This window comes from Phyllostomus hastatus, unplaced genomic scaffold (genome assembly GCF_019186645.2).
Source record: "Phyllostomus hastatus isolate PE091 unplaced genomic scaffold, TTU_PhHast_1.1 phas_scaffold_114, whole genome shotgun sequence".
Lineage (NCBI taxonomy): Eukaryota > Metazoa > Chordata > Mammalia > Chiroptera > Phyllostomidae > Phyllostomus > Phyllostomus hastatus.
The window spans coordinates 2,677,649-2,702,722 of NW_025334006.1; the positions used below are offsets into that span (position 1 = coordinate 2,677,649).

Here is a 25,074-nt window from a genome sequence, read left to right on the forward strand (position 1 = left end):
CAGGCGTGACAGCAGCAAGGGCCCCGGATAGCTGGCGTTTTCCTTTCAGTGAAGCGCAGAGTTTTATGTGCCAGGACTTTATTCACAAATCTTGAATCAATACTCACACACGAGATGGTGGCTGGGTTTTGTCTTTTATCTTTTCTAGGTTCTCATTACCATCCAGGTTCCATTAAAATGAAATGAACTTTTCTTCTTTCCCTGGAACCTGTTCCTGCCCAAGGTCGGAAAGAACCGATCTGTGAAGGCGGACCTGGCACTTGCCTGGACGCTCTCTTCTGGTCGTTTCTGTTGCTTCTAAATCTTCTGAGTAAATGTGTGAGGAAGCTTGTTTTATTATCTCCTTGTTCAAATTTTTGAGCAAAGAACTGGGGGTAGTATTTCCATGGCTCTTTCATCCCCTGTATTAGTGACTGTTTTCTTTTACGCTCTTAATTCCATGCCTTTATGATTTTTCACTTTCACAACTAGCTTTTTTTTTTTTCCAAAATAACCCCTGGGTCTGTTTTCCAAGTCAACTTATTTGTTTTTAACTTATTCACTCAGGCTTGTGTTTCTATCCATTCTTTTGCACTAGTTTCTTGTTTATTAACTTACTTTACTTCTTGAGTCAGAAGTGTAGTTCAGGGTTAACTTATTTTACTTCTTGAGTCATAAGTGTAGTTCAGGGTTTATTAACAAAACCTACAATTATTTTGGGACCATTTTCTGAATATAAAAATAAGCTTGTTGTAGAACTTCAAATACAGAAATGTATATCCCCACTGCCTCTCTTAATAGTTTGGGGCATATTCCTCCCAGTGCTTTCCTAGGTATGTATTTGTCTCTCTCGGTGTGCCTGTGTTATCACAGTAATATTTGCATACATGTAAATGTGTATATTCTTATATATTTACAATGTATGTATTGCATATATACACACAGATATATGTGCATGCATAGACATACTTTTTACTTAATTATGAAGCTGAGGTCTCTGGGAGAGTGGGCCAGGCCTCTCACAGACCTGAAATGGCTGAGAGCGAGGGAAGACTGGCTGGGGCTTTGACCGTGGTTGCTAGAGCTGGGGTTCCCATGCAGGGACAGGGGCTTGCGTGATTTAAGTCTACTGCCAGGGCCAAAGGAAGTAGCACTTGGGATGTTTTATAAGCTGTCCAGAGGTTGGGGACCAAGAGGAAGAGGGCAGGGTGAGGCTTAAAGGCTGGCAGGAGCCACCTTATGGAGCCAGACTCCTCTTCACGCCAAGTATCCACATCTGTATGTGTGTAGCAGGCCTGTGTGTGACACACACACTCACCCACCCACACACACATCTGCATACATGCATCTACATGCTGCAACTGCCTTTCTCATGAACTCTCTTATGTCAGTGCATATAGATCAGCCTCATTCTTTCAAGTAGGTGCACAGATCTCCGATGTGTGGGTGCGTCATAGTCACTGTCTAACGAATAAGTTGCTCCTATGCCGTTTCTCTATGGTTTTATAACGGGACGCTGATCACTGTGCACACCACACCTTTGCACATGTGTAGCCGTGTTAGTCATTTGACAGTCATCGAGCTCTTGTGCGTTCCAGATGCTGTGTAAGCCAAGGTCCCAGGTTCTCTGAAGTTACGGCCTAGTGGAGGATGGACACAGGAGAGTTACACGTTAGATGTGAGCAGTGCTACACAATCAAGTAACAGGGAAAGGAGAGCGTGCTGAGGGAGGTCTGCCACCCCGGGTGGCTAGGGCGGGCCTCCACACTGCGGCAGACACCCGGGAGTGACTGGGATGTTAGCGGGAGAGGCCGAATTTGGTAGAACAACTCTACTGAGTGATTTTTGGGTCAAAGGGCATGCATGCTTTAAATTATGATGCATTTGTCAAATTGTCTTTATTTTTGAAAATTCATACACTCCCCAACATAACATTAATGCGTTCTTAAACAAGTATCCCTGTTTCCTTCCATCATCACCAAAAAGGATAGTGACCTTTTTTTTTGAAATGTTTTTTGCTTTGGTGCAAAATAAACAATACCATCTTCATTTATAATTCGCTCACTTTCAGCAAGGCTGAGCATCTGTTATTATCCATTTGCGTGATTTTTACTTTTTCTACAGCCCATTAGTCACTTATAATATAGATATTTGTTGTTTGCTTTTGGATTTTACTATTTTTTTGCATACAAAACAAACATTTTTTGTAGCCAATTTACCAATTACTTTCATGTGAGTTCAAGTGAGTTCATGTTTTGTGTCACACACAATGGCCTTCACCGCTTGTTCATCCATCGTTCTAGAACACTGCGAGTTCAAAGGCTTTCAACGTCTCATCTACTTGATGCTTAAGGCCCGAGGTAAGGCACTGGCATTAAAAAGCAATGGAACAATGTCTCCCTGGGTGTTCCAGGCCGTCGGTCTTCTTTTTGTCGGGCTCCTCTCCACTGATGCACTGCCCGTTATAACAGAGCAACTGTCCAGATCCTCAGGTCTGTTCCCGCACCAGCCACACTGCTGGTGACGGAAACTCGGACGGCTCTTAGGCCAACGACCCCCTCAGGCTCTCCCACCCCCACAGGTTTTCCGAAGTTTCCTGATTTATTTCAAAATTAACTTCAAATGGAAGGAAATTTACTCTAAAAATTAAAAATCTTACTGAGATTGAGAATCCATTAAAATTATGGATTACTTTGGTGAGAATTATGCTATAAAATAACAATACTGCATTTTCCCATCTAAGAACTAAATAGACTTATTCAATTTTTCATGTCTCTCAGAATTTTCTTCTTGTAGTTTATTCCTAAGTATTTTACTTTGGTTCTCATTCGCTGTGTCCCACAAATTTGTTACATTTTTAGTACACTGAATGTATTTATTTTTGAGATTGCCTTGACCCAAGGTTTAGGTTTTCTAGAGATTTTGCCGTTATCTTTGTTTTGCCGTTATCTTTGTTATTTATAGCCTGAGCCCATTTTAGGCAGAGGACCCATTCTGTAATTCTAAAAGATTCTTTAACATCTGCTGAGGTTCATTTTATTGCCCAGAATCCGGTCTGTTTTGCTAGCTGGGAGAGCCTGTACATCCTGTGGCTGCTGGGTGGTGGTGTACAGTTTATTTTTAAATCCCCCTGCTTATTTTCTACCTAGTTCTATCAATTGCCAAGAGAGGGGTGCCTATGTCTCCAGTGTATGTGGATTTGTTTTTACTCAATGCATTTTGAGGCTCTTTTGCTTGGTGTATAAACCTTTCACATGGTCTTGCTTGGTGTATAAACCTTTCACATGGTCTTGTTGGAATGGGCTGACTTTTAGAAGTAGAGATTATCAGAGCTTTCTTTATGGCACAGTGAATGTGAAGTGGGGCTCGGAAACTTGCATTTTAACAAGCTTCCTAGATTTTCATAATCAGGTATTAGTTAGAAATCTTGCTTGCAAATGACAAATTGACTTTGGTTAACAGAAAGAAATTTATTGAATGTCCAGTAGCGCCCACTGGACTACTCAAGTCCTTCTGGGAAGCAGAGCCCTGCCCGCCCACCCGCACCCCAGGGGATCCCAGGAGATGAAGCACTTGTTCTCCCTGTTCCCGGCTGGGTGAGCTGTTTTCCGAGCTGAGCTCAGGCCTCAGGGTTCCCAGCCCCTAGGACACTGAACTAGGTGCAGAGGATGTGAGGTGGGGATAGTTTAAAACTCATTTCGTTGGTGGCGAGGATTTCGATGTCCAATAATGAAAGGGGCAGCAACAGCAGGATTTAGGCACACGCCTAAATATGGCATGATCTGGTTACAATCCAGGCTGCCCAGTCTCTTGGTTTCTACACCTTTTCCGAGCCTGCTTTCCCAGCCTTATACAATAGATGGATATATGCATATACACACATGTTTATAAAACTCCTGTTTGGGGAAAATTGTGTATACTTCGCTTTGGGAAATTAAATCAGAAATGGTACCTATTACTTGAGAGAAGGTAACTTAGAGAATGGCTATAACGTGTCTTTACTTACGTGTCTGGTGAATCCTTATTTCACCTTTGGCGTGAGGATCAGTTTAGAAGTAACTGGGGCACAATAAACTAAGTCATCCTTCGTGACCTGCAGGTTCTTCTGGACACATCGTTGCTGGGCGCCCTGTGTCTTTTCGCGTCTGTCTGTGTTGTATGCGCCATTTCTGCATTTACTCTCCCCATTGAGACCAAAGGCCGGGCCCTCCAGGTAAGTGGTGCGGGAATCTCTTAACTACTCTCAAGAACCACCTTTTACACAAAGAAAATGAACTTGGAGTACAGAAGTCCTTTTAAGCAGCCATGATGACACTACCCTGTGCTAACACTGAGGTTGAGCGTGTTTCAACAGAAAAACTGCACACCCCTTTCCTGCACGTAGCTTTGAGCAGCACTGACGTTAAAGTAACCAATTAACCACTTCAAACCTCTGCTTCCTGTTAAAAGTTACAGCTTGATCCAGGGACCACAGTGAAAGATAGTTGTTGAGGTCTTAGCATTACCCTTCCCGCTTTCCCCCCTGGATTTAAGCACTGCCGTGGGACTAAAGGTGGCCCGAGAAGCCGAAACGGCTTTGTGTTGCCTTTAGATTGACAGGGTGTATACACAGTGGCCCAGCTGCCTTTCCCCTGGCACCATCCGCCCACGGGAAGAGCTGAGTCGAAAGCTTCAGCTGCACCAGTTGCCGCTCAAGACACCTGTTTACTGTGTCCCAGGTGTGGTGCAAGTCTGCTCCCGCAGGCAAGGCTGTAGAAGACAGGGCCTCCCCATCCCTCCCTGTGTCCTGACCAAAGTGTAGGTGGCAGCACTGACGTCTTCCTGCCTTAAACACAGAGCTTGTTGCTGGAACACAAGGACATGTGTGCACGCATACAGGCACAGGGAAGGTGAGAACAGCTGGGCCTAGTCTTGAGTTGCTGTCCCTGAATGAGGCTGTCAGTCGTGATGCCCCTCCGCTGCCTGCGAGTTGCCCTCTCTCCCATGTCTCAGTCATCGTACACCACGGACGCGTCAGTGTTCGTGTTGGTACAGACATGTTGTCTGTGAGTAGTTGTAAGGAAGGCACTACAAAGGAAAGAACACGTCACTCTTGGTATGTTCTTCCTAGGTCCAAAATACACTACTCCACTTTTTAAAAACCCTAGCTTATCTCTAAGGTAACAATATGCATTTTAATCCAAGACTAGATAACCTGCCACATAATTCAGAATTTAGGGCGGTGTTTAGGTTCCATAATTGGAAAGGTAACCCATTCATTGAATACCTAAAGCTACCGATTAAATTTGATGATTCCTATCATTCCTTCTAATCTTGTATGAAGGAAGTATCACATCCTTCACACAAAAGAGGAGACTAAGGCAAAGGTAAGTCTAGTAACTTGTATAATGGAACACACACCAGTTTGCAGTAGGACTGGAATTTAAAATGAATTGCAAAATTAAGTGAGGTTAAACCTGAATATGTTCCCACGCTTATTAAGTAGTACCACTACATACAGCAGGAAACTAGGATCGCTACCTCTGTGCTCTATGGATTTCCAGCTGAGGTCACGTCCACTGAAAAAGGCCCAGCCCTCCTCCTGCTGACTGGGACCTGATGTTAGCATTGGGGTGGAGTCATGACACATGTCTGTTCGTAAGCCTTTCGAATACAACTCTGATGTGCCTGCTTGGTAAACAGGCTTGGGCACACAGAGCCACTGAGTGCCTCTATAAAAATCTTAAAAGGTGTGTCTCACAGTCTTATGAACACTTAACATATGAAACTAGTGGCTGACACAATAAAACTAGAAATGTTTGAACATGCCGAAAAAATTTTACTTCCAAAAATAGTTTGGATAAATCAATGTGGTTAATAGTTGAATAATTCTAAAGTACAATTGTATTAATTTTGATGAGCCTGGTAAACTAAAAAATAAACTCATAATGAAAGAGGATATTTATAACGTCATTTTTTTCCCTGATTGACTGCCTGTATTGCACTAGAATAGCTGAATTTTAAAGCGATCATTGCATCGTCAGGTACACAATGGTAAGTTTTCCAAGTTTATTAAAGAGCCTTCTATTACTAGTTTCTAGTGCCAGACAGCTGAATATGAATGAGGAGAAGGCTTTCTTTTTATTAAATGTATTGATCTATTAAATAACCTTTTTCCAGCAAATGAAATGAAGACCTGCAAACACATCTACCAAAGAAAAATGCATTTTATCTTCAAGAAGAGCTGTGGTACATTCTTCAAAACCTGCTTTTATTTCTGTGTGCTACTGGGCAACTAAGAAACCAATTATTTAAAAAAAGGCACATAAGAATAAGGTGGGTTAACTGCATATTGATCTCTTCTCTAAGAGTCAATATACACAGAACTCACATGGAATATACGTTGAAACTGGGAAGGCATGTCTGTGGGAGATGGTGGCTCTTCTTCCTTGACATCATGGCTTAACCTTCAGTAGGTGAATGATTTTCAGACAAAACACACGTACAGTTGTTATTCTCCCATAAAGTCTATAGCAAAAGTTAGACTGAGACTTTGTAGCTAAGACAAGAACTTGAGGTGGCATCATTAAGGTTTTCAAAATAGCCATCACATTTATAATATACATTAGCATATTCATTAAAATTGAGGCCTCCATAGTTTATTAAAGTTGCTTATTCATGAAATGATATATGCTTAAATTAGTGTGAATCTTGTATATAATTACCAAGAAGCTGGGAATGAACTAATTTTCCCCATACATTGTTTCTATTCTAATTTACAGGGGAATCTTTGATTCACATGATGTAACAAAAATTAATGCAACGAGCTTGGCCCTGGTTGGGTAGCTCAGTTGGTCAGAGTGTTGTTCCAATTCGCCAAAGCTATGGGGTTTGACCCCGGGTCAGGGCACATACAAGAAACGACCCATGGATGCATACACAAGTGGAACAACAAACTGATGTTTCTTTCTAAAAATCAATTTTTAAAAAAGTGCAGCAAGCTTACCTACATCACGTAATGTTTGTTTGCCCTTCGTTGGTTGAGCTGCATGATCTCATACTTACGCACACCTCTCTACCAGTCTAGGCATGCTGTGAAAAGGAAACACCTACGGTTTATACATTCACATTGAGTCTCTCAGTCCTGTTCAGACTTACTGTGGAGACCTTGGAAACTGGGGACCCCAAGGCTTGGCTCACCTGCTCCCCTCACCCCCATTTGGCACTGGAAAACGACTGGCTGCGAGCACCCAAACTGCCCCGCACTAGAGCTGTGTGTGTGTGAGTTCGCACCCCCGCTTCAGTAAGGGTGCAGCTCACCCCTACCTGAACCTCTGGTACAAGTGGCTTTAAGCAAGGAAGCCTTTTCTCTAAATAGCCAGGCAGTAAATTCTCTGGGCTTTGTAAAGCTACATATGATCTGTCGCTGTTTCCCCTCCACAAGCCTTTCAATATGTAAAAAATATTTTCAGCTGGCCATAGGTTGAATTTGGTTGAAATTAATTTCTAGGCCCAAGATGAAGGCTGTCCCCGCCTGGGGTGCCACAGCAGCGAGCCAAATCTGCTCTGCGCGACCACAAACGTAGTGTAACCAGCCGCCCCACCAACGCTGGGCTCTCTGTCTATCTTCTTGTTCCTTATTCTTGATGCTATAAGAGCTTCCTGCCTTCTGCCCCATGCTCCAGTCCATAGGACCCTCAGGACTGTAGACTGCCTGCTTCGGCAAGTGTTAAATAAAGTTTGTTTGAATCACTTCAACTGTCTTCTTTAACCATGTAAACAGTCTTGGTGACAAGGATGGAAGCTGACTGCCAGCGGCCTGCGGGAGGACACATAGGCAAGGAGCCCGCCGAACCCTTTGAGTTCACTGTTCCTCCCGTCAGAACCGAGGGCAAGTCACTCTTGAGCTCCGCCCCCTGGCGTGTAACTCTCCAATCTAAACACTTTATTTTAAAATATATATTGCAGTTCCAGGACAGTTATATTGCGAGTCCACAATAAGTGGTAGCTGTTAGGGAACTAACTCAAAGCCGTGAGGTAAGTCCACAGTGTAAACCAAACTGCGGGGAGATAAGAAATCAAGATTGCTTTAACCAAAGGCAAAACAGACAGTTAAAAGCCCTCAGGACTTTGGAACTATAAAGAAATCTCAGGAGTGGAATAAGGGATCTAATGCTAATAGGGAATCTCAGAAGCCAAAGCTGAAAAGTCAGTGGGCATGGGTCAAACACCTGTCACACATCAGAGCAATCACCACCTACATCTGTGACTTCCACGCTAGGAGAGGTCACTCATGGAACAGATTAGACTGAAGTTAGTTCACCTCAAGAAAGATTCCATGCCAGTGAGGTGTGCTGTAAAACACCACGCAATCCCCAACCCAGGAGCACATAAGAAATGGGATCCTCAAGTTTTAAAGAACTGAGTGTTCTACTTTCTGGCTTATAGGCTTATCTGCTGATTTTATGTCTCAAAACTGTGGTCCTAGAGGCAGCAGACACCCAGAAAAATGGCAAACTCTTGTTAAAAACAACGTAAAATTACAAATGGCCATTATGGAGAATGTTCCAGTTAGACACGATTATTTACTTAAGAAGCAGACATGAAACTAAGGGCTCCCAAAGCAACAACCAGAATGGGATGCCTATCTTAACTGGTACGCAGACGACTCCCCCCACCACAAAAGCCTGAAACAGCCTCATCGAAAGACTCATTGCAAAAGCGTAAATGAAAAGGACACAGGTACTTAGAACCAGACTGATGCAACTGCCCCAGCTCCCCTCTGCCTCAGTACCACTCTGCTAGTATTCCGTCCGCACCGCCTTTTTGCTCTGGAGAGACCACATGAAACCATAAACAAGACACCGGGACACCAGGAAAAGAACGTCCTTGAAGGGTTTGTCAAATCCTTCCCCGCTCCTGTATCCGCTCTCAAAGGAGGCCCCGCTATGGGCCCTTCCCAAGGTTGATGTGACTCCTTTAAACAGCCAAGGGGAGACTGAAAGGAAAACCCTGCCAAATTCTGGTTGATAACGGAGCTACACCTACTTGAAACCCTACTCACGCTATGGCGCCTGCAAATGGGATCTGGGGAAAAGGAGCAGAATCTGGTGAAAAGTGAGGATTCTTACCCACGTCAGTCAGCTCTGCCGGATCTCTGCAGTGCCTGGTCAAGAAAGGAAACATCAAACTTGAATGGATATTTTAAAAACTTGTAGAGTATTTGTGGAAAAGGGATTTTCTGTGTGATCAAGCTGAGTAAGATTAAGAATAGATTTAAGTTTTTGAAAAATGAGTTTTAATATCAAAAGTATACTGGTGCAAAATTAAAATTTTCTTCCCTGTTAAGAGGACAAAATTTACTTAAATTATTGGTCTAATCTTTAGAAATTACAAGTAAAGGGTTTTCCCCTACCTTTCAAGTGACCTGCCTGGAAGGTCAGTATCTCACCAGAGTTAGTTCAGTGTGTTTCATGTAGTCTTCATCAGTCTCCGAACCCCATCTTCTCGGTATTACAAGAACTAAAAGGCTTTTTGTAACAACTGTTTAACCTGCTGTATTTACTTCAGTCACACTGGATAAACAGGCATTTCTGACAAAATTCCCCCAAATAAAATTCTAGAATCTTTCTGACCTTGAACTATCTTGAAAAGCACAGGGGAGTTAAGTGTGCTGACCCCTTTCTTCCCCTCCAGCATGCAGTTGGAAATCCACGTATAACTCCCCCCAAAACAACTACTAAGAGCCTACCCCTCTGCTGACCGGAAGCCTTACCAATAACAGCTGACTTGACGTGTCTTGTTGTGTGTGGTGCACACTGTATTCATATAATAATGTAAGCTAGGGAAAAGACATTTACAGTACTTATTGAAAAAAATCGGTATAAGTGGACTCATGCAGTTCAAACCTATGTTGTTTAAGGGTAAACTGTAAAAAGAGAAATGTTAAACCAATTAAGCTTACTTGATACATTAAATTATATAAGAAGCATGTCAAGTAAGTGATGTTTAACCTTTCTAGGTTATATTTGTATGGGTATATTAAGTGGTTCCAGAAACTATAAAATTCCTAAAAACCTGCTATATCCTAGTATAATGCTATCATCAGTCATAATTCCAGTTATCTTAAAATGTTATATGTCAGAGAAATAACCACATTTCCTTGTCAGTTCCACTACAGTCTTTTGTTATCTACACAGAGTTAATTGTTTTACTCTGATCTTTTGTGAAAGTGAGATTCATGGAAGAGACCCTACCAAGTATTCCTGATCCCTGACACTACTCCCAAATTTCAAGGTGTCAGACCTTGGGTATTTCACAGCTGAAGAAGGCGCCACCTGACCTCTGGTACTATGTGAAAAATAGATACCTCGACTGACTGGGGAGAGAAGTACCCAACATCTGGGCTGCTTTCTCCCAAGACACAGGATCAGGAAAGATTTCTCCATTCCCTCTCTGATCATCCTTTTCTTAATTTTTATACCACACAGATAATTTGATTCATCTGTCAATCTTTTTCCTTCCCCTAGCCTGACAAGATAATACCATTGTTCCTATATCTCAGGCCATTACAAAGGAGGGTAATTCAACCACCAACACACACTTTTCTGACTTCGAATGCCTCGGTTTCTCTGGAACAATTTACGGAATATTTCTGGGGAAGTAGAGACACAGTTATACAAAATACAAAGAGGACAACTGGCTTAAATAAATATCTTTCTCTTTGGGATCATTTCTGGACTTGATTATAGTTTGTTTGGGAGCCCTGGTGCTGGGGTACTCTCCAAACCATGGATATTAATAGTTATTGTCTACGTAATACACTACGTTTTCTCAAAAGTTTTAAATAGTGTGAGCAGCCACTGACCACCCAACAGACCTCTTTCTAGCTGGAATGACAAAAGAGAACGGAAGAACACAACCATCTCCAAGAATACAAACCTGACACTGTCTCTTGAACACTACACTGAGACCTGATGAGGCAATAATAATTGAGGGTCACATTAAAATACACCTTAAATCGAACCTCTCGAATGCTCAAGAAGATGGCCAAAAGGGAGGGAGGGAGGCCCAAGATATAGTCCCTCCTGCCTGGGGTGCCACGTTAGCGAATTGAAAGTTAACTTGCGTGTCCCTGGAATCCTCTGCTTGACCAGAAATACATTGTAACCAGCCAGCCCGTCCCAAAATGCCACATCAACTCTGGGCCCCCAACTTACTTCTCATTGCAAAAGGCAAACAGTAAAAGCACTGGATCAACCAACTATAAAGCTAGTATAAGTGTTAAAAGACAAAATAGGAAGATCACATGTAAGTAAAACAATAAATTAATGGATACATAAAAACACACTGAAAAGTAAAAATTACAAAAACATTAAAGCAGAGGGGAATGAGTAAAAACTAGTGATTTTAGGATATTTCAACCTAAGTGACTTAACACAGAACAGACTGCTATAAATACAGGTTGGTATACATGAAGCACATGGCAGCTGCAAACCAAAACTCCACAAAAGAGATACAAGGAATAAAGAGGATCCAAACAATGCTATAGAAAATCATCAACCTACAAAAGAGTGGAAAAGGAATAGAGAAAAACTACAAAAACAATTACATTAAATGTACATGGACCAACCGCTCCAATTAAAAGATGTAGGGTGGCTGAAGGGATAAGAAAACAAGACCCGTACATATGTTGCCTACGAGAGACCCACTTTGGATTGAAGGAAATACACAGACTGAAAGTCAAGGCATGGAAAAGGTATTTCATGCAAATGGAGATTAAAAAAAAAAAAGCTGCAGTTATAACACAGACGATATGGACTTGAAAACAAAGGCTGTAACAAAAGACAAAACAGTTAATGATAAAGGGATCATCCAACAGGAGGATATTACTTTCATGAACATCTATACACCCAATGTAGGGGCAACTAAATATACCGAACACGCACTGACATAAAGGGGGAGAGACACAGCAACACTGACGTCAATGAACAGGTCATTCAGACAGAAAACCCACAAAGACAGTGGCCTCGAACACATTAGACCAAGTGGGCTTAACTCATATTTTATGACACTTCACCCAAAAGCAGAATATATATTCTTTTCAGTTGCACATGGAACATTTTCCAGAATAGACCACATGTTAGGTCACAAAACAAGTTCTCAATAAATTTAAGAAAACTGAAATCATATCTTCTCCGATCACAATAGTATGAAACTAGAAATCAGTTACAAGAAAGAAACTGAAACAAAACACTTGGAGGCTAAATACCATGCTACTACACAACAAGATTAAACAAGAAACGAAAAGATACCTGGAGGAAAATGAAAACACAATGACCCCAAATCTGGGGGAAACAGGTAAAGCAACTCTAAGAGAAAAATTCATAGGCCTATAGGCCTATAAGAAGAAACAAGAAAAAAATCTCAAAAGCAATCTAAATATACACCTTAAAGGAACTAGAAAAAGAACAACCAAGTCCAAAGTGAGTAGAAAAAAGGAAATAATAAAGGTCAGATCAGAAATAAATGAAACAGGATCTAAAAAGACAACAAAAAAATTAATGAAAATTGATAAATAGAATTAGAAATGAAAGAACTGACAACTCACGTCATAGAAATACAAAAGAAAATACTATGAACTTTATGCCAAGAAATTGGACAATGTGGCAGAAATAAATTCCTAGAAACATACAAGCTTTCAAGGTGAGTTAGGAAAAAGCAGAAAATTTGAACAAAATGATAACTATTAATTGAATCAAATCAGTAATCAAAAAACTCCCCAATGAACAAAAGCCCTGGACCAGATGGCTTCACAGGTGAATTTTAGCAAATATTCAAAAAAGAATCAATACTTATCTTTCTTTTCAAATTATTCCGAAAACCTGAAGGACAGAATGCTCCCAAACTCACTTTACAAGGTCAGCATGTTGATAACGAAGCCATACAAAGACACTACAAAAAAAGAAAATTATGGGCCAGTATCCTTGGTGAACATAGATACAAAAATCCTCAAAATATTAACAAAATTCAGCAACACATTAAAAAGATCATATAACATGATCGAATGGGATTTATTCCTGTGATGTAAGCCTGGTTCAATCTGCAAATCAGTTAAAGTGATAAACCCTGTAAATAAAATTAAGGATAAAAAAAATCATATGATCATGTCAAAAAAGGTAGAAAAAGTATTTGACAAAATCCAGCATCCACTGATGATTAAAAATTCTCAGCAAAATGGAAATAGATGGCACATACCTAAACATAACAAAGGCCCCTGGCTGGCGTAACTCAGTGGATTGAGCGTGGGCTGCGAACCAAAATGTTGCAGGTTCGATTCCCAGCCAGGGTACATGCCTGGGTTGCAGGCTATAACCCCCAGCAACCACACATTGATGTTTCTCTCTCGCTATCTCCCTCCCTTCCCACTCTAAAAATAAATAAAATCTTAAAAAACCAAAAAACAAAAACAAAAACAAAACAAAAACAAAGTCCTGTATGACAAACGCACAGCTAACATCAGAGTCGATGGTGAAAAGCTAAAAGGGTTTTAGAATGAGAAACAAAGATGTGCACTTTTACCACTTTTATTCAGCACAGTATTGAAAATTTTAACCACAGCAGTCAGATAAGAAAAAAGAAAAGGCATCCAAGTTGGAAAGGAAGAAGTTATACTTATTTGCTGGTGATATGATACTATGTAGCAAGAACCCTAGAGATTCCACCAGAAACTATTAGAATAAATGAATTCAGTAAAGTAGAATACAAAATTAATATCCAGAAATCAGTTGCATTTTTATACACTATTAATGAACTATCAGAGAAATTAAGAAAACAGTTCCATTTACATGGCATAAAAAATACCTATGACAAAGTTTACTGGTAATTAAGGAGGTAAAAGACCTGTAGTCAGAAAATTATAAGACACTGAGGAAAGAAATTGAAGACAAAAATAAATGGAAGGATACACCATGAACAGGAACGATTAACATCCATAAAATGTCCATATGAACCAAAGTAATCTATAGATTCAATGCAATCCCTATCAAAATACCAATGGCATCTTTCATAGAATTAGAACAAATAATCCTAAAATTTATATGGGGGAAAAAAAAGATCCCAAATAACCAAAACAACCTTGACAAAGAAAAACAAAGGTTGAGGTATCATGATATCTGATATCTAACTAGACTACAAAGCAACCATAATAAAAGCAGCATGGTACTGATGGTGCCACAAAACAAGCAGATCATGTGGGCTGTACCCTACATGCCCTGCCTACCACAGGCCTACAGCCTAAGGGTGGTACCCTCTATATACTGCCCTCCAACCCCAATCTGCTTTTGGTGCAGAAATTCAGAGACACATGCCTGGATGAGAACAGAAAACAGCACAAAATAGCTATTCCACTAGAACAGCGGAATCAGCAATTTTGCAGATGTTGTTTACTGCAGTCTGTATAAAGTTGGGACAAAATTGAACAAACTAGATGAGTATGGTGCTTTGGAAAGGGTGAAAGCTGCTCGCGAACTCTATTCTCTTGTTTCAGAAGTAAATGAGACTGATGAGGTGCTGGTAGAAAATCCAGGACTTGTCAACACATCTTGTTATGAAGAGAGTTGAGTGATCAAGACGACACTGAGTACCCTTCATAGCCAGATGAACTAATGAGTGAAAGAGCAGATGAGAAATGCATAAAATCTATTGAGGAGTGAAAATGGAACCATCCCCCAAATAAACTAGTATGAAACAACTTAAATAGTGGTGGACAGAAGATTGAAAATAGCAACTACTAGCAAGAGCAATGAAAAAAAAGAAACTACTCACAACAATGCTTTTGAGAGAAAATACCCCTTTCTCAGGATTGTAGATAAACACAGTATATACCTTTTTCACAGCACCCTATGACTTTTAAACTAGGCTATAGTTGCAATGTTCAGAATCCCTGACATTATCTGTGGTAAAAAAATACTAACAAAATTTACTGAACTAAAAAAATTATCATCATCTCAAACTTTATGTAATACCGTAACTTGCTTACATCTATCTCTGAAATTGGGTCAGGACACTTAATGATCTCTCCATTGGAAATAATCAGCAGTGGAGAAAAGTTTTTGTTACATGTATGGTGTCAGATGATGAGCAGTAAGTACTATCTTGATTTTGTAATATACTGGGTTTGCTGGTGAAGCAATAGCCTTTCAGGAAAATAAAGAGTTTGATAATAAAATATTCAACTTCTTCATTTAAAAAAAAAAGAAACTTAACATGGTACTGGCATAAAAACACACATAGCTCAATGGGACAGAATAGACAGCCCAGAAATAAACCCATGCTTATATGGTCAATTAATCTATGACAAAGAAGGCAAGAACATACAATGGGGTGAAGACATTCTCCACAATAAACCATGATGGGAAAACTGAACAGATAACATGCAAAAAAAAAAAAAAAAGATGAAATCAGACCATTTTCTAGCACCATATACAAGAATAAACTAAAAAAAATGAACTAGAGACTTACATGTGAGGTTTTATAAAACTCCTAAAAGAAACATAGACAGTAAATTCTTTAACACTGCCCTTAGTAATATTTTTTTGAGTAAGACTCCTCAACCAAGGGAAATAAAACTAAAGAAATGGGACTAAATCAAACTAAAAAGGTTTTGCACAACAAAATAAGCCAACAAAAGGATAAGAAAACCAATTAAATGGAAGAAGATATCCGCCAATGACACGTCCAGTAGTGGGTTACTACCCAAAATACCAGGTGGGGCAAACGTTAAGTTTACAGTTGTGAGTACATAACAACACACAAAAAAACTTTTATCGCCACACTATTTTCCATATGAACTGTAAACCTACTTTTGCCATACCCTGTATATAGGAACTCATACCAAAAATAATAATCAGAAAAAAAAATGGGCAGAGGGCCCAACAGGCATTTCTACAGAGGACATACAGATGGCCAAGAGACATATGAAAAGATGATCCAGCTCACTAATCATCAGAGAAACACAAATTAAAACACAATGAGGCATCGCCTTACATCTGTCAGAATGGCGATCATCAATAAATCAAGTGTTGGCGAGGATGTGGAGAAATGGGAACCCTTGTGCACTGTTGGTGGGAATGCAAATTGGCACAGCCTCTATGGAAAACAGTACAGGGGTTTCTCAGAAAGTTAAAAATAGAACAACCATATGACCCAACAATCCCACTTCTGGGTATTTACCCAAAGTCCAAAACACTAATTCAAAAAGATATATGCATCTCTATATTCATTACAGGATTATTTACAATAGCCAAGATATGTAAGCAACCTAAGTGTCTATGGACAATTAGATAAAGATGTGGTGCATGTATACAATGGAACATTCCTCAGCCATAAAAAAGAATTAAGTCTTTCCGTTTGCGACAACATGGATGGACCTAGAGGGTATTATGCTCAGTGAAATAAGTCATACAGAGAAAGACAAATATGATACGATTTCATTTATATGAGGAATCTAAAAAAACAAACTCATAGATACAGAAAAACTGATAAAGAAGTAGATGAGATGGGATGGGATTAAGAAATACAAACAGCCAGTTATAAAAAGTTATGGGGATATACAGTATAAGAAATACAGTCAATAATAATGTAACGATACGGTGCCAGACAGGTACTGGACTTATTGGGGTTATCACTTCCTAAGATATATAAATGTCTGATCTAGATGTTGTGCATCTGAAACTAATATTGTATGTCAAATGTAATTGGAAACTAATTTTTAAAAGAATCCCAAAGAGGACAGTAGCAATTTATAATTAAAACCAAGGTCTAGCAATGACTAAAAATCTGTCAACCAATGAAAAGCCCGATATTTACACACCTTCCCCAGTTTCAGGAACCCTCGATAGCTCAGTGTATCCAGGATTATCTAACTTTGTGATATTGTCCAGCTCTGTCTAGCACCCAGGATTCCAACAAGACACCAAATTAGTATGTAGCGAACTCTAGTCATGTAAATTTAATTGAACACTAAATTTGAGAAATCTCTGAAAATGTGTGTGCTTTGCTTACATTTCTACTATTAGTCATTAGTAGAAATGGAAATAAACAAACTTCATACCACTTACCTGTGAGAACATTTTCATATTGGTCTCACAGCCTATGGAAAAACTAAGACAATAATCGTTGAAGTATTGGAAACAGTAATAATATAACTGGTATCTCTATACAAGCATATTGTAATTTACGTAATATAATACAGGTTGATTTCTCAGAATAAAATAATTTTATATGTAGAGGAGAAATTCTATTAACCCTCTTTAAAGCACAGTCTATAATAGCAAAAATTCCTTTCATAATGTCAACGCCAGCCTTTATTTTGGACTTTTTGTATGTTTATCTTTCTTAACATATATATACCATCATTAGTGAGTCCCCAACACAATCAGATTAGAGAACCTGCATCATTGTCAAAATGTTGGCACCTGGTGGCCCACTGAGCTGTGGTTCTGGGCATCTTATTGCCCCTCCTCCTCTGTCCATCTTAAGAACATTTTGTTTGGGGACATGCCACTTATCAGGTCAGTACATTGCCATTCCAAGTGTGAAAAGTGCTTAACCTGGTTAATCCATACGTTGGGTTGGCCAAAAAAGCCTGTTTAGCTTTTTTCTGTAAAATAAAAGACACACTTTTCATTTTCACCAATAACTTCATTGATTTGGATATTTTGAGTATGTTGGCTCTCTCCCACTTGGCATAATATTTATTGTTCTCAATTTATGTCTCTATTTGTTTACTAAACTTGAGCTAGTCTACCTGACTTTGGAGCATCATCCAGTGAGAAATCTCCAGCACAAAACTTTGCAAACCACTTTTGACACATTCCATTCAGTCACAGCACCTTCTCCACACACTGTGCAAATCTTTTGTGTTTGTTTTTACCTTTCTTGAAATAACAAAGCATATGCCAAAAATGTTGCCTGTTTTCTTCCATCTTCAAGATTAAAATGACTACACAAAAATTCACCTATTTTGATGTTTTTTTTTTTAATGCCTGCTGGTGTGACAGCTGTCACAATACAATCTAACAAAATTGTCTCGAATGAAGTTAAAGACAACTAAGCGCTACTAGAGCCATCTTACAGAAAAAACCGTAAGAACTATTTGGCCAACCCATTATTTTATCCTGTCCCCTAAAAAAACAATCAAAACTCGGCATCAGTCATTTTGCAATGGAAAGATTCCTGACTAAATTTTCTTTTTCACTTGGGGTTAAAGGCATTAGAGAATATGGGCAAAGAATTCATACTCACACGTATCCTGATACACGGCAGAGGGCTTTGTGAACAGAAGGGGCAACACAGCAGGTCCCACGAGCTAAGGGGCTACTTGGCAGGCCGGAGAAGCCCAGGGACTGAAAGCAACCACACAGGCCGGTCTGATGATAAATTCCTAACTGGGCAGGTTATGGCAGGTAGTCAGTCACATCCCAGGCACACCCTCCTTAGTAAAGGTCAACCTGTACCGTGAGCCCTGTCCATTGTTCTTATGCATCTAGGATAACATACCTTTGAAATGTCAGAGTAATTTTCCTTTCCTGACCCTTTGTGAAGGCACAACCACACTCTGGAGACCACGTAGCACTTCATGGTTATCTTCTTCCCCGCATACCATCTCTATGTGCAATAAATGTTCATTATGAACTATCTTGTACCCACCCATGTAAAAAGGAAGCAAGAATGACTCCATTCTCCTTTTTTATCCAATCCCAGGAATTTCCACATTTTGCGTTCTCCTGCCTCATTAATCTACCACCAAGATACTATGTAACCTTCCTCAACGTTTTCTCCTTTGACTCTAAATGTATAAAATAAGCTGCAAAACTGTCACTGTCTAGAGCATGGTCTCAATCTGTTGAGATCTTGCTTTAGGGCATGTCCTCAAATCTTGGCTGAAATAAATTTTTATCCAGTTTTCTACAGCTTTGGACATTATTTCACTGACGACTTTAAAATAGCCTTTCTTCTATATGAAAGACAAAATTTTGCTAACTGTTTAACTTCTAAAGGATTTTTTAAGGACTCAAATTAGGACTTACTCTATTTAAAACCTCATTTAAGACTCAAATAGAAGGCTGTTGCCATCCCCATCAAAGTAAGATCTATTAAGTATCCAATAGTGAGTTTTTCAAATAGTTATTTCCAAGAATCAAAACTTTCTAACCTTTAAGATAATTGACAGAAACTTTCAAAGTGACTTGTAGAAGCCCCAGATGTTGTGCAATACCCTCCTCCCCTAACAGGTTCCATGCAAGTAAAATTTTTATGGCATCTTTTATTCTGCCACTTTCAGGAGTTTGGGTTCCTGTTTTTAGAGGGAAAGGTGGAAATCAGTGTCTGAAGATATTTATCACTCCCCTTCTCCATGAATGTAGTGAAACACATGTGTTAGAATTTTTAAAGTTTCCTATTATTCATGGACGAGTAGCTTGTCCCTATGTATCAGCTTTATAGAAGACAGCACACAGTAATGAAGGCAGATACAAGTAGTTTAAATTCTACTGAATGACACCAGTGACTTTTCCATTAAAAATTCCTTGTTGTGGTAAAATATTCACAGGAAAAATCCATCGAAGCTAATTTTTATTAAAATCAAAGCACCAGTTGGCCCCCTAAAATTAAACAAACAAACAAGACTATTGTCTCAGATGTCCTTCACAATAAGCAAAACCTTCATGGAGACAGAGATCTGTGATCGGATTGGCTAGCATTATTCTTACTCAGGAGCATGAGCCACCAACATGTGAATTATGACTTAGTAAATTCACACCCAAAACGAAGGGGCGATATGCTTGTAAAAAGACATCAACTATTAATTTACATGAGGTTATAAAATACTTTAAAAATATGTACATGATTATTTAAAAGGAGGTGCTCTATTTCAATAAGAAATTAGATACCTGAACTCATGGCCATGTCCAGAATTTCAATGGCTAACCAAATCCCCTGATTTCTCCCATTCAAAACAAATACAGATGAACAGAAAATGTGTGTATCTTCAGTTTAAACCTAAAAATTTTTTGTTCACATGAAACAACTTATTTTTGGAATTCATATTATTTGTGGATCAGGGCTCAGCCAAAAGGAAGACTTCCTCCTTTCAATGTCTAACTAGTTCCTCCTTGAAACCCAAATTTAAACATTTAAACACTGCAATCATAGGACTTTGAAATGCAGATTCATAAACGGAGCAATAATCTGTATACTTACCTTTTTGACTCTGGAGTGAAACTTTCTGAAGGCATTCCTAAGCTACGTTTCAACTGCACTACTATGTGTAGTAAAATTTAGTGCTTCTGAGCTTGGAAAAGAAAGTCAAACTACCACGGCAAGAGGACATTTTCCTTTTAGCACTTTCCAATTTCCTACCTTCCATTCAGAAAAGATAAGCAGGGCCTGTTAATTCAAAGGAAAAATGATTGCATTGCCAGATGCTGATGTACATACACATTTTGAATGCAATATGGTATATCTCAGTGCATTTATACTTCTGCCAAAGCCATATAAGCCACTGTGTACTTTGGTTTCCTTATTGCTGGAAAGATCAGATGCCTGGCACCAGGGAAAGCTTCTGATGGGTTGGAATTGAGTAAATCCTAGCTCCCACATACTCTGCTCATCCATAAACCCTGGCTAAAGGCGTGGTCATGTCTAGTTATTGGGGGTCTTGCAGCTATGACTCTAGGCTCTTGGTTCTAAATCCAGAGGGAAATCTGGAGTTTTTGTTTGGAGATAAACACTGGAGTGTTAGGTCAAGGTTGCTTGAATTGCACTTAACTTTTGGGAGGATGGAATATATATATCGTTAAGATCATCTTACAGCTGTCTGTCAGAATTTAAGAACTACTTAGCCAGGATCTGCCTGAGCACATAGGTGCTTGTTAATAAGATCACAGGACTATAATCTTAAAGACTGTTAACTGAAGACTTTGTGGAGAGAAAATCACTTTCAAATACTGCTTTAAAAGATTAATATCACCCTGGCTGAGTACCTCAGTTGGTTAGTGTCATCCCCATACACCAAGGCTGTGGGTCCGATCCCTCGTCAGGGCACATACAAGAAGCAACCAATGAATCCACAAGTAAGTGGAACAACAAATCGGTTTCTCTTCCCCTCCACCCCACCCCCTCTAAAATCAATTAAAAAAAAGATTAACGTGGCACTGAGTATATCAGTGAAAGTTTTGGGGACATTACTTAGAAATTCTGGCTTGAATGCTTTTAGAAAATTATGTATTTTTTCTCTTTAGTACTACACTTCCATGATCTTCCTTCAAAATTTATCTGTGTTGCCCTGTTTTAACTCAGAAGACAAATATGGAAGAACTGTCAGAAGAACAGTATTCTAAGATACCAACGAACTTATTACAAAAAGCTCAACAGCTGGTGTGCTATAAATGCTGGAGCAAAATAAGACAATTAAATGGTATATGCACTGGTATCAAAATGTGTTCAGTCTTCAGAGAATAAATGTCAAATGCATATTCAAACTGATACCACCATCACAACAGTCACTCTGAACACAAATGTGAAAAAGTGACTAAGACCCTTTTAACCATTAGTATATAATTTACATTACAGACAAGGCCTAAATCTATACAGAAAGTGAGACGCTACTGCTAGTAAGTTATTTTCTCATGTTTTATCTTTAGCAATATCTGAAAACCCAGTGAATCAGCCACAGAATATTTTCATATTGTCCATGTTAAGAAGCAATGCCACGTGGGTGAAAGCAAGTCCTCTAGGTTGAATCCATGGAAGATGATACCATCCAAAGAGAATGTTCTTTCAAGTCAGCCATATTTTTATTCTATCAGCCTAAGCAGAAAAATTTCCTTAGCCAATCAGTGTTTTAGAAAGGTTTACTTTGGCAAATTAAAAAAATTCTTATGTAAATATTTTGTCAAACATTAGATTAGCAAATGGCTCAGCAATTTTCTTAATCCAGTTTCCTTCTTTGACACTGAACAAGGATTAAACCAATGTCAGTTAAACTAAGTGAGGTCTGGCCCATTAAGAATATGTTTGCCCTCAGAAGACACCTTTTGTATCTCTATGAGAATAAAAATGAAATTTAGAATTGAGATCAAAGATTCAATTTGAAGGTCTAATTCTTAAGAATAAGAAATAGATGCTTCAGAAAATATTAATTTTTTTACTATAATTCCCTCCAACTGCCAGCTCCCAAATTTCACAATACATTTTCATTCCCAATTATAAAGACAGATGGAAACCACAAAAACCAGTCCCTTTCAGGGGAACATATATTTAATGCCCAATAGGGTATATTTAAAAAAAATCCTCACACCAAACACCGCACAGAGCTGTATTTCATATATTGGGTGTTCCACTAAAAGCCATACTGCAAACAATGAGTCTTGTTATAAAAGGATCACCTGCACAGTTCAAACGAACAGCAAAACCACACAGACATCCAGCAAAACCAAATGTGTTCACTTACTTCCGCGGTGGAAGAAGTTCAATTAAGAAATGTATGAAAAATGGCCTTCGAAATCTGCTATACCAAACACCTCTAAAGACAAGAAAAAAACAAAAAAAATCAAACTTTTGTTTTCCTGCTTTTTAATACAGTTGCCATCTTACATGAGGTGCCTTCTCAATAGCATCTAATCTACTTATTCGGTGCACCAGTTGGCATCCTAGGATAGAACTCTTATTATCATCCATGTTCATTAATTATGGCCTAACTGTTTTTCACTATGTACTGTTCTTAAGGACACTAAATCTAACTCATGGTTGGGCCATAATTAATGGGTAGTGGTATTTTTCTAAAAATGGATTAATGCACACATCCAAACCACATTAAAATTTCAACTTAAGAGTTCATACAAAATCTATTTCCTTTCTATAGTAGCTACAGTTGCAGATTACAGTTTTGAAATCCAGAAATGGAAACCATGTCTTTTTATTTTGTTGTTGATGCTTCTTTCTTCCTTTCTCCTTCCTTTTTTTTCTTACTTTCTTAATAACAAGGTTAAAAGAAGTGGGTTGTTAAGAAAATTAAAGTCTAGTAAACATCAAAAACTTATAGATCAGAGTGGTCACAGACTCTTCTTTATAGTGATGTTAAATTACCGACAAAATAATTTTTGAAAACAAAAATATCTAAAAGCCAGCACACGCCAGTGGTGCTGCTCATTTAAGCAACTGGCGCTCCTCTAGGCTCTTGAGGCGTTTCTTCCGTGGCTGTACAAAGTCATCGTCTGAGTCGTCACTAAATTTGTTATCTTCTGATTCATTTCTGAATTCAAGTTTAGGAAACCTTTTTTCTGGATAAAGGTTCTTTAGAAGTTCTTCAAAATAATTTTCAAGTTTTATACCAGCATTGGCTACTTCTGAATCAGGCTGTTGGATAAAAATATAAAAATATGAATTAAAAAACAAGCACCAACATTTCAGGCACCAAAAGTAGTAAATTTCTCACATTTTTGCTCCCTTTCAACTTGAGGTTAGGAGTGCCAGTGGACTGTTTTGGAAAAATGTCTGTGCAATGTCACTGATACAAAGTAAGTAATTATCTGGGGCTAAACAAAATATACAGAAGGTCAGATAAAAGGTAAATAAAAGGCTTTGACTTGTCTGGATTATTCTATAAGGACGTGGCAGTGGCAGGACCGGATTACAAAAGAGAGAAAAAAGATGCCATATTGTAAGCATTATATAATAGGTATTTTTAGAACAAAGGAAATGTGGAACTCTGGAATGAGTAATGGACATCTAGAACAAACCAGGAACAAAGGCTCTAAATCGGGCAGATATTTAGATAAACTGACAGATAAAAAAATTTTAAAATTAGAACTATTTAGGCCATATCCTTAGTAGTTCAAGATCAACATTAAAACGACTTAGTATGGAAGTGTTATATTCCAAGAAATAAAGATGGGAATGAAAAAGAATTCTTCTAGGTTAGATAAAAATATTTTCTAAATCTTTAAGCTGTCAGCTATACTTTGCATTTCCACTCACCATATAATAAACCTTGGAAAATATAAATGTGGATATAGTCATTCCCTGACACACTTGAACTCCTGGAAGTTACACTAGCATAACTAATCTCCTTGTTTGTTGATAAGGTGTTTGGTTTAATATTGCTTTCAGCACTGCTATTAGTCTCCCCTTTCCCACCTCACCTCGTTGAATTCAGCACAGTTTTCAAAGATCAATCTAAAATCAGCCACGAAGTCTTCAGGCTTTGCGTACATGAAATTATCTTCCTGTAGTCTTTTCTTGATAGTTGACAAGTCCATTGGGTTTTTAATTATTTTGTAATAATCAGGCACCTTTCAAAATACATGAGATACTATAATGCAAATAACTAAATTCTACCTGGTCCTAAATGAATTCTACAACTAGTAGCATAAAATTCAGATTGTACTGTTTTGTCATTGCTAAGGAAACTTATGCAACTTTTACACGTGCCCACACTTTTTTCAAAAATTTTCACCAATTATTTTTAATTAAAAAATCACATTTTCCCTTCTAAACTTCCCCTTTCTTCTTCATTATTAAATAAAAAGCAATGATTAAAAACACTATTATTTCCAGTAGAATATGACGTGTTTCTGCTGCATGCGGTAGAGTGAATGGGGTTTGAATCTGGGTTTGAACCCCAGCTATGCTACTCAGTAGCATCCTCCTGGGAAAGTTCCTTATCTCACTGAACTTCACATAGCAAATGGGAATAATCTTACCACCCTCACAGTTTTTGTCAACACTGAATGAGATGACATATATTAAGACAATGGGGGCTATTTTTTGCTGCTGCTGTTGTTATTAATACCAAGTGTAACTATAAGCCAAGATCTAAAAAGCACCAAGTTTTAGGTTAAATTTTTCAGTGGAGAAAGTTTTCACTGGTTACAACCCTCTTTTCTTTCGCTTTTTTTGCCCTGCCCCTTTTAGGCACAAAAGTTCCTTCCCCTGAAGGTATTTATTTCCTTTTTCTATCTCAGCTTCTCAAAACCTGGTCTCAAGAAAGAAGTTCATTGTTTATCAGCTGAATGTATTTACTAAACTCATTTTCTTTTCTAGCTGTGCATTAAC

The 25,074-nt window shown here is 38.7% G+C and overlaps 2 protein-coding genes and 1 long non-coding RNA gene across 6 annotated transcripts in view; 1 reads left to right on the forward strand and 2 right to left on the reverse strand.

The window, feature by feature from the left end:
• SVOPL (SVOP like) overlaps nt 1-6,399 on the forward strand; it is a 59,660-nt gene extending 53,261 nt beyond the window's left edge. For 2 of the 3 annotated variants that reach the window (XM_045855503.1, XM_045855505.1), the window contains one exon: nt 4,079-4,275. In XM_045855503.1, coding sequence (XP_045711459.1) covers nt 4,079-4,216 — 138 coding nt within the window. In that variant the 3' untranslated portion in view covers nt 4,217-4,275. Of the gene's footprint in view, nt 1-4,078; nt 4,276-6,138 lie in introns of those variants that run through there. The other variant, XM_045855504.1, reaches the window with a different exon arrangement.
• Nucleotides 994-18,895, reverse strand: LOC123829648. Its single transcript, XR_006787642.1, has 4 exons — nt 18,265-18,895; nt 17,079-17,121; nt 9,090-9,124; nt 994-1,619 (listed from the first exon to the last, which is right to left on the reverse strand). It is a non-coding gene; the product is annotated as an uncharacterized LOC123829648 (long non-coding RNA).
• Nucleotides 18,896-19,576: 681 nt separating this feature from the next.
• TRIM24 (tripartite motif containing 24) overlaps nt 19,577-25,074 on the reverse strand; it is a 109,518-nt gene continuing 104,020 nt past the window's right edge. For both annotated transcript variants that reach the window (XM_045855656.1, XM_045855655.1), the window contains exons 18-19: nt 24,162-24,311; nt 19,577-23,376 (exon numbers count right to left, since the gene is read on the reverse strand). In XM_045855656.1, the coding sequence (XP_045711612.1) occupies nt 23,167-23,376; nt 24,162-24,311 (360 nt within the window). In that variant the 3' untranslated portion in view covers nt 19,577-23,166. The remainder of the gene's footprint in view (nt 23,377-24,161; nt 24,312-25,074) is intronic.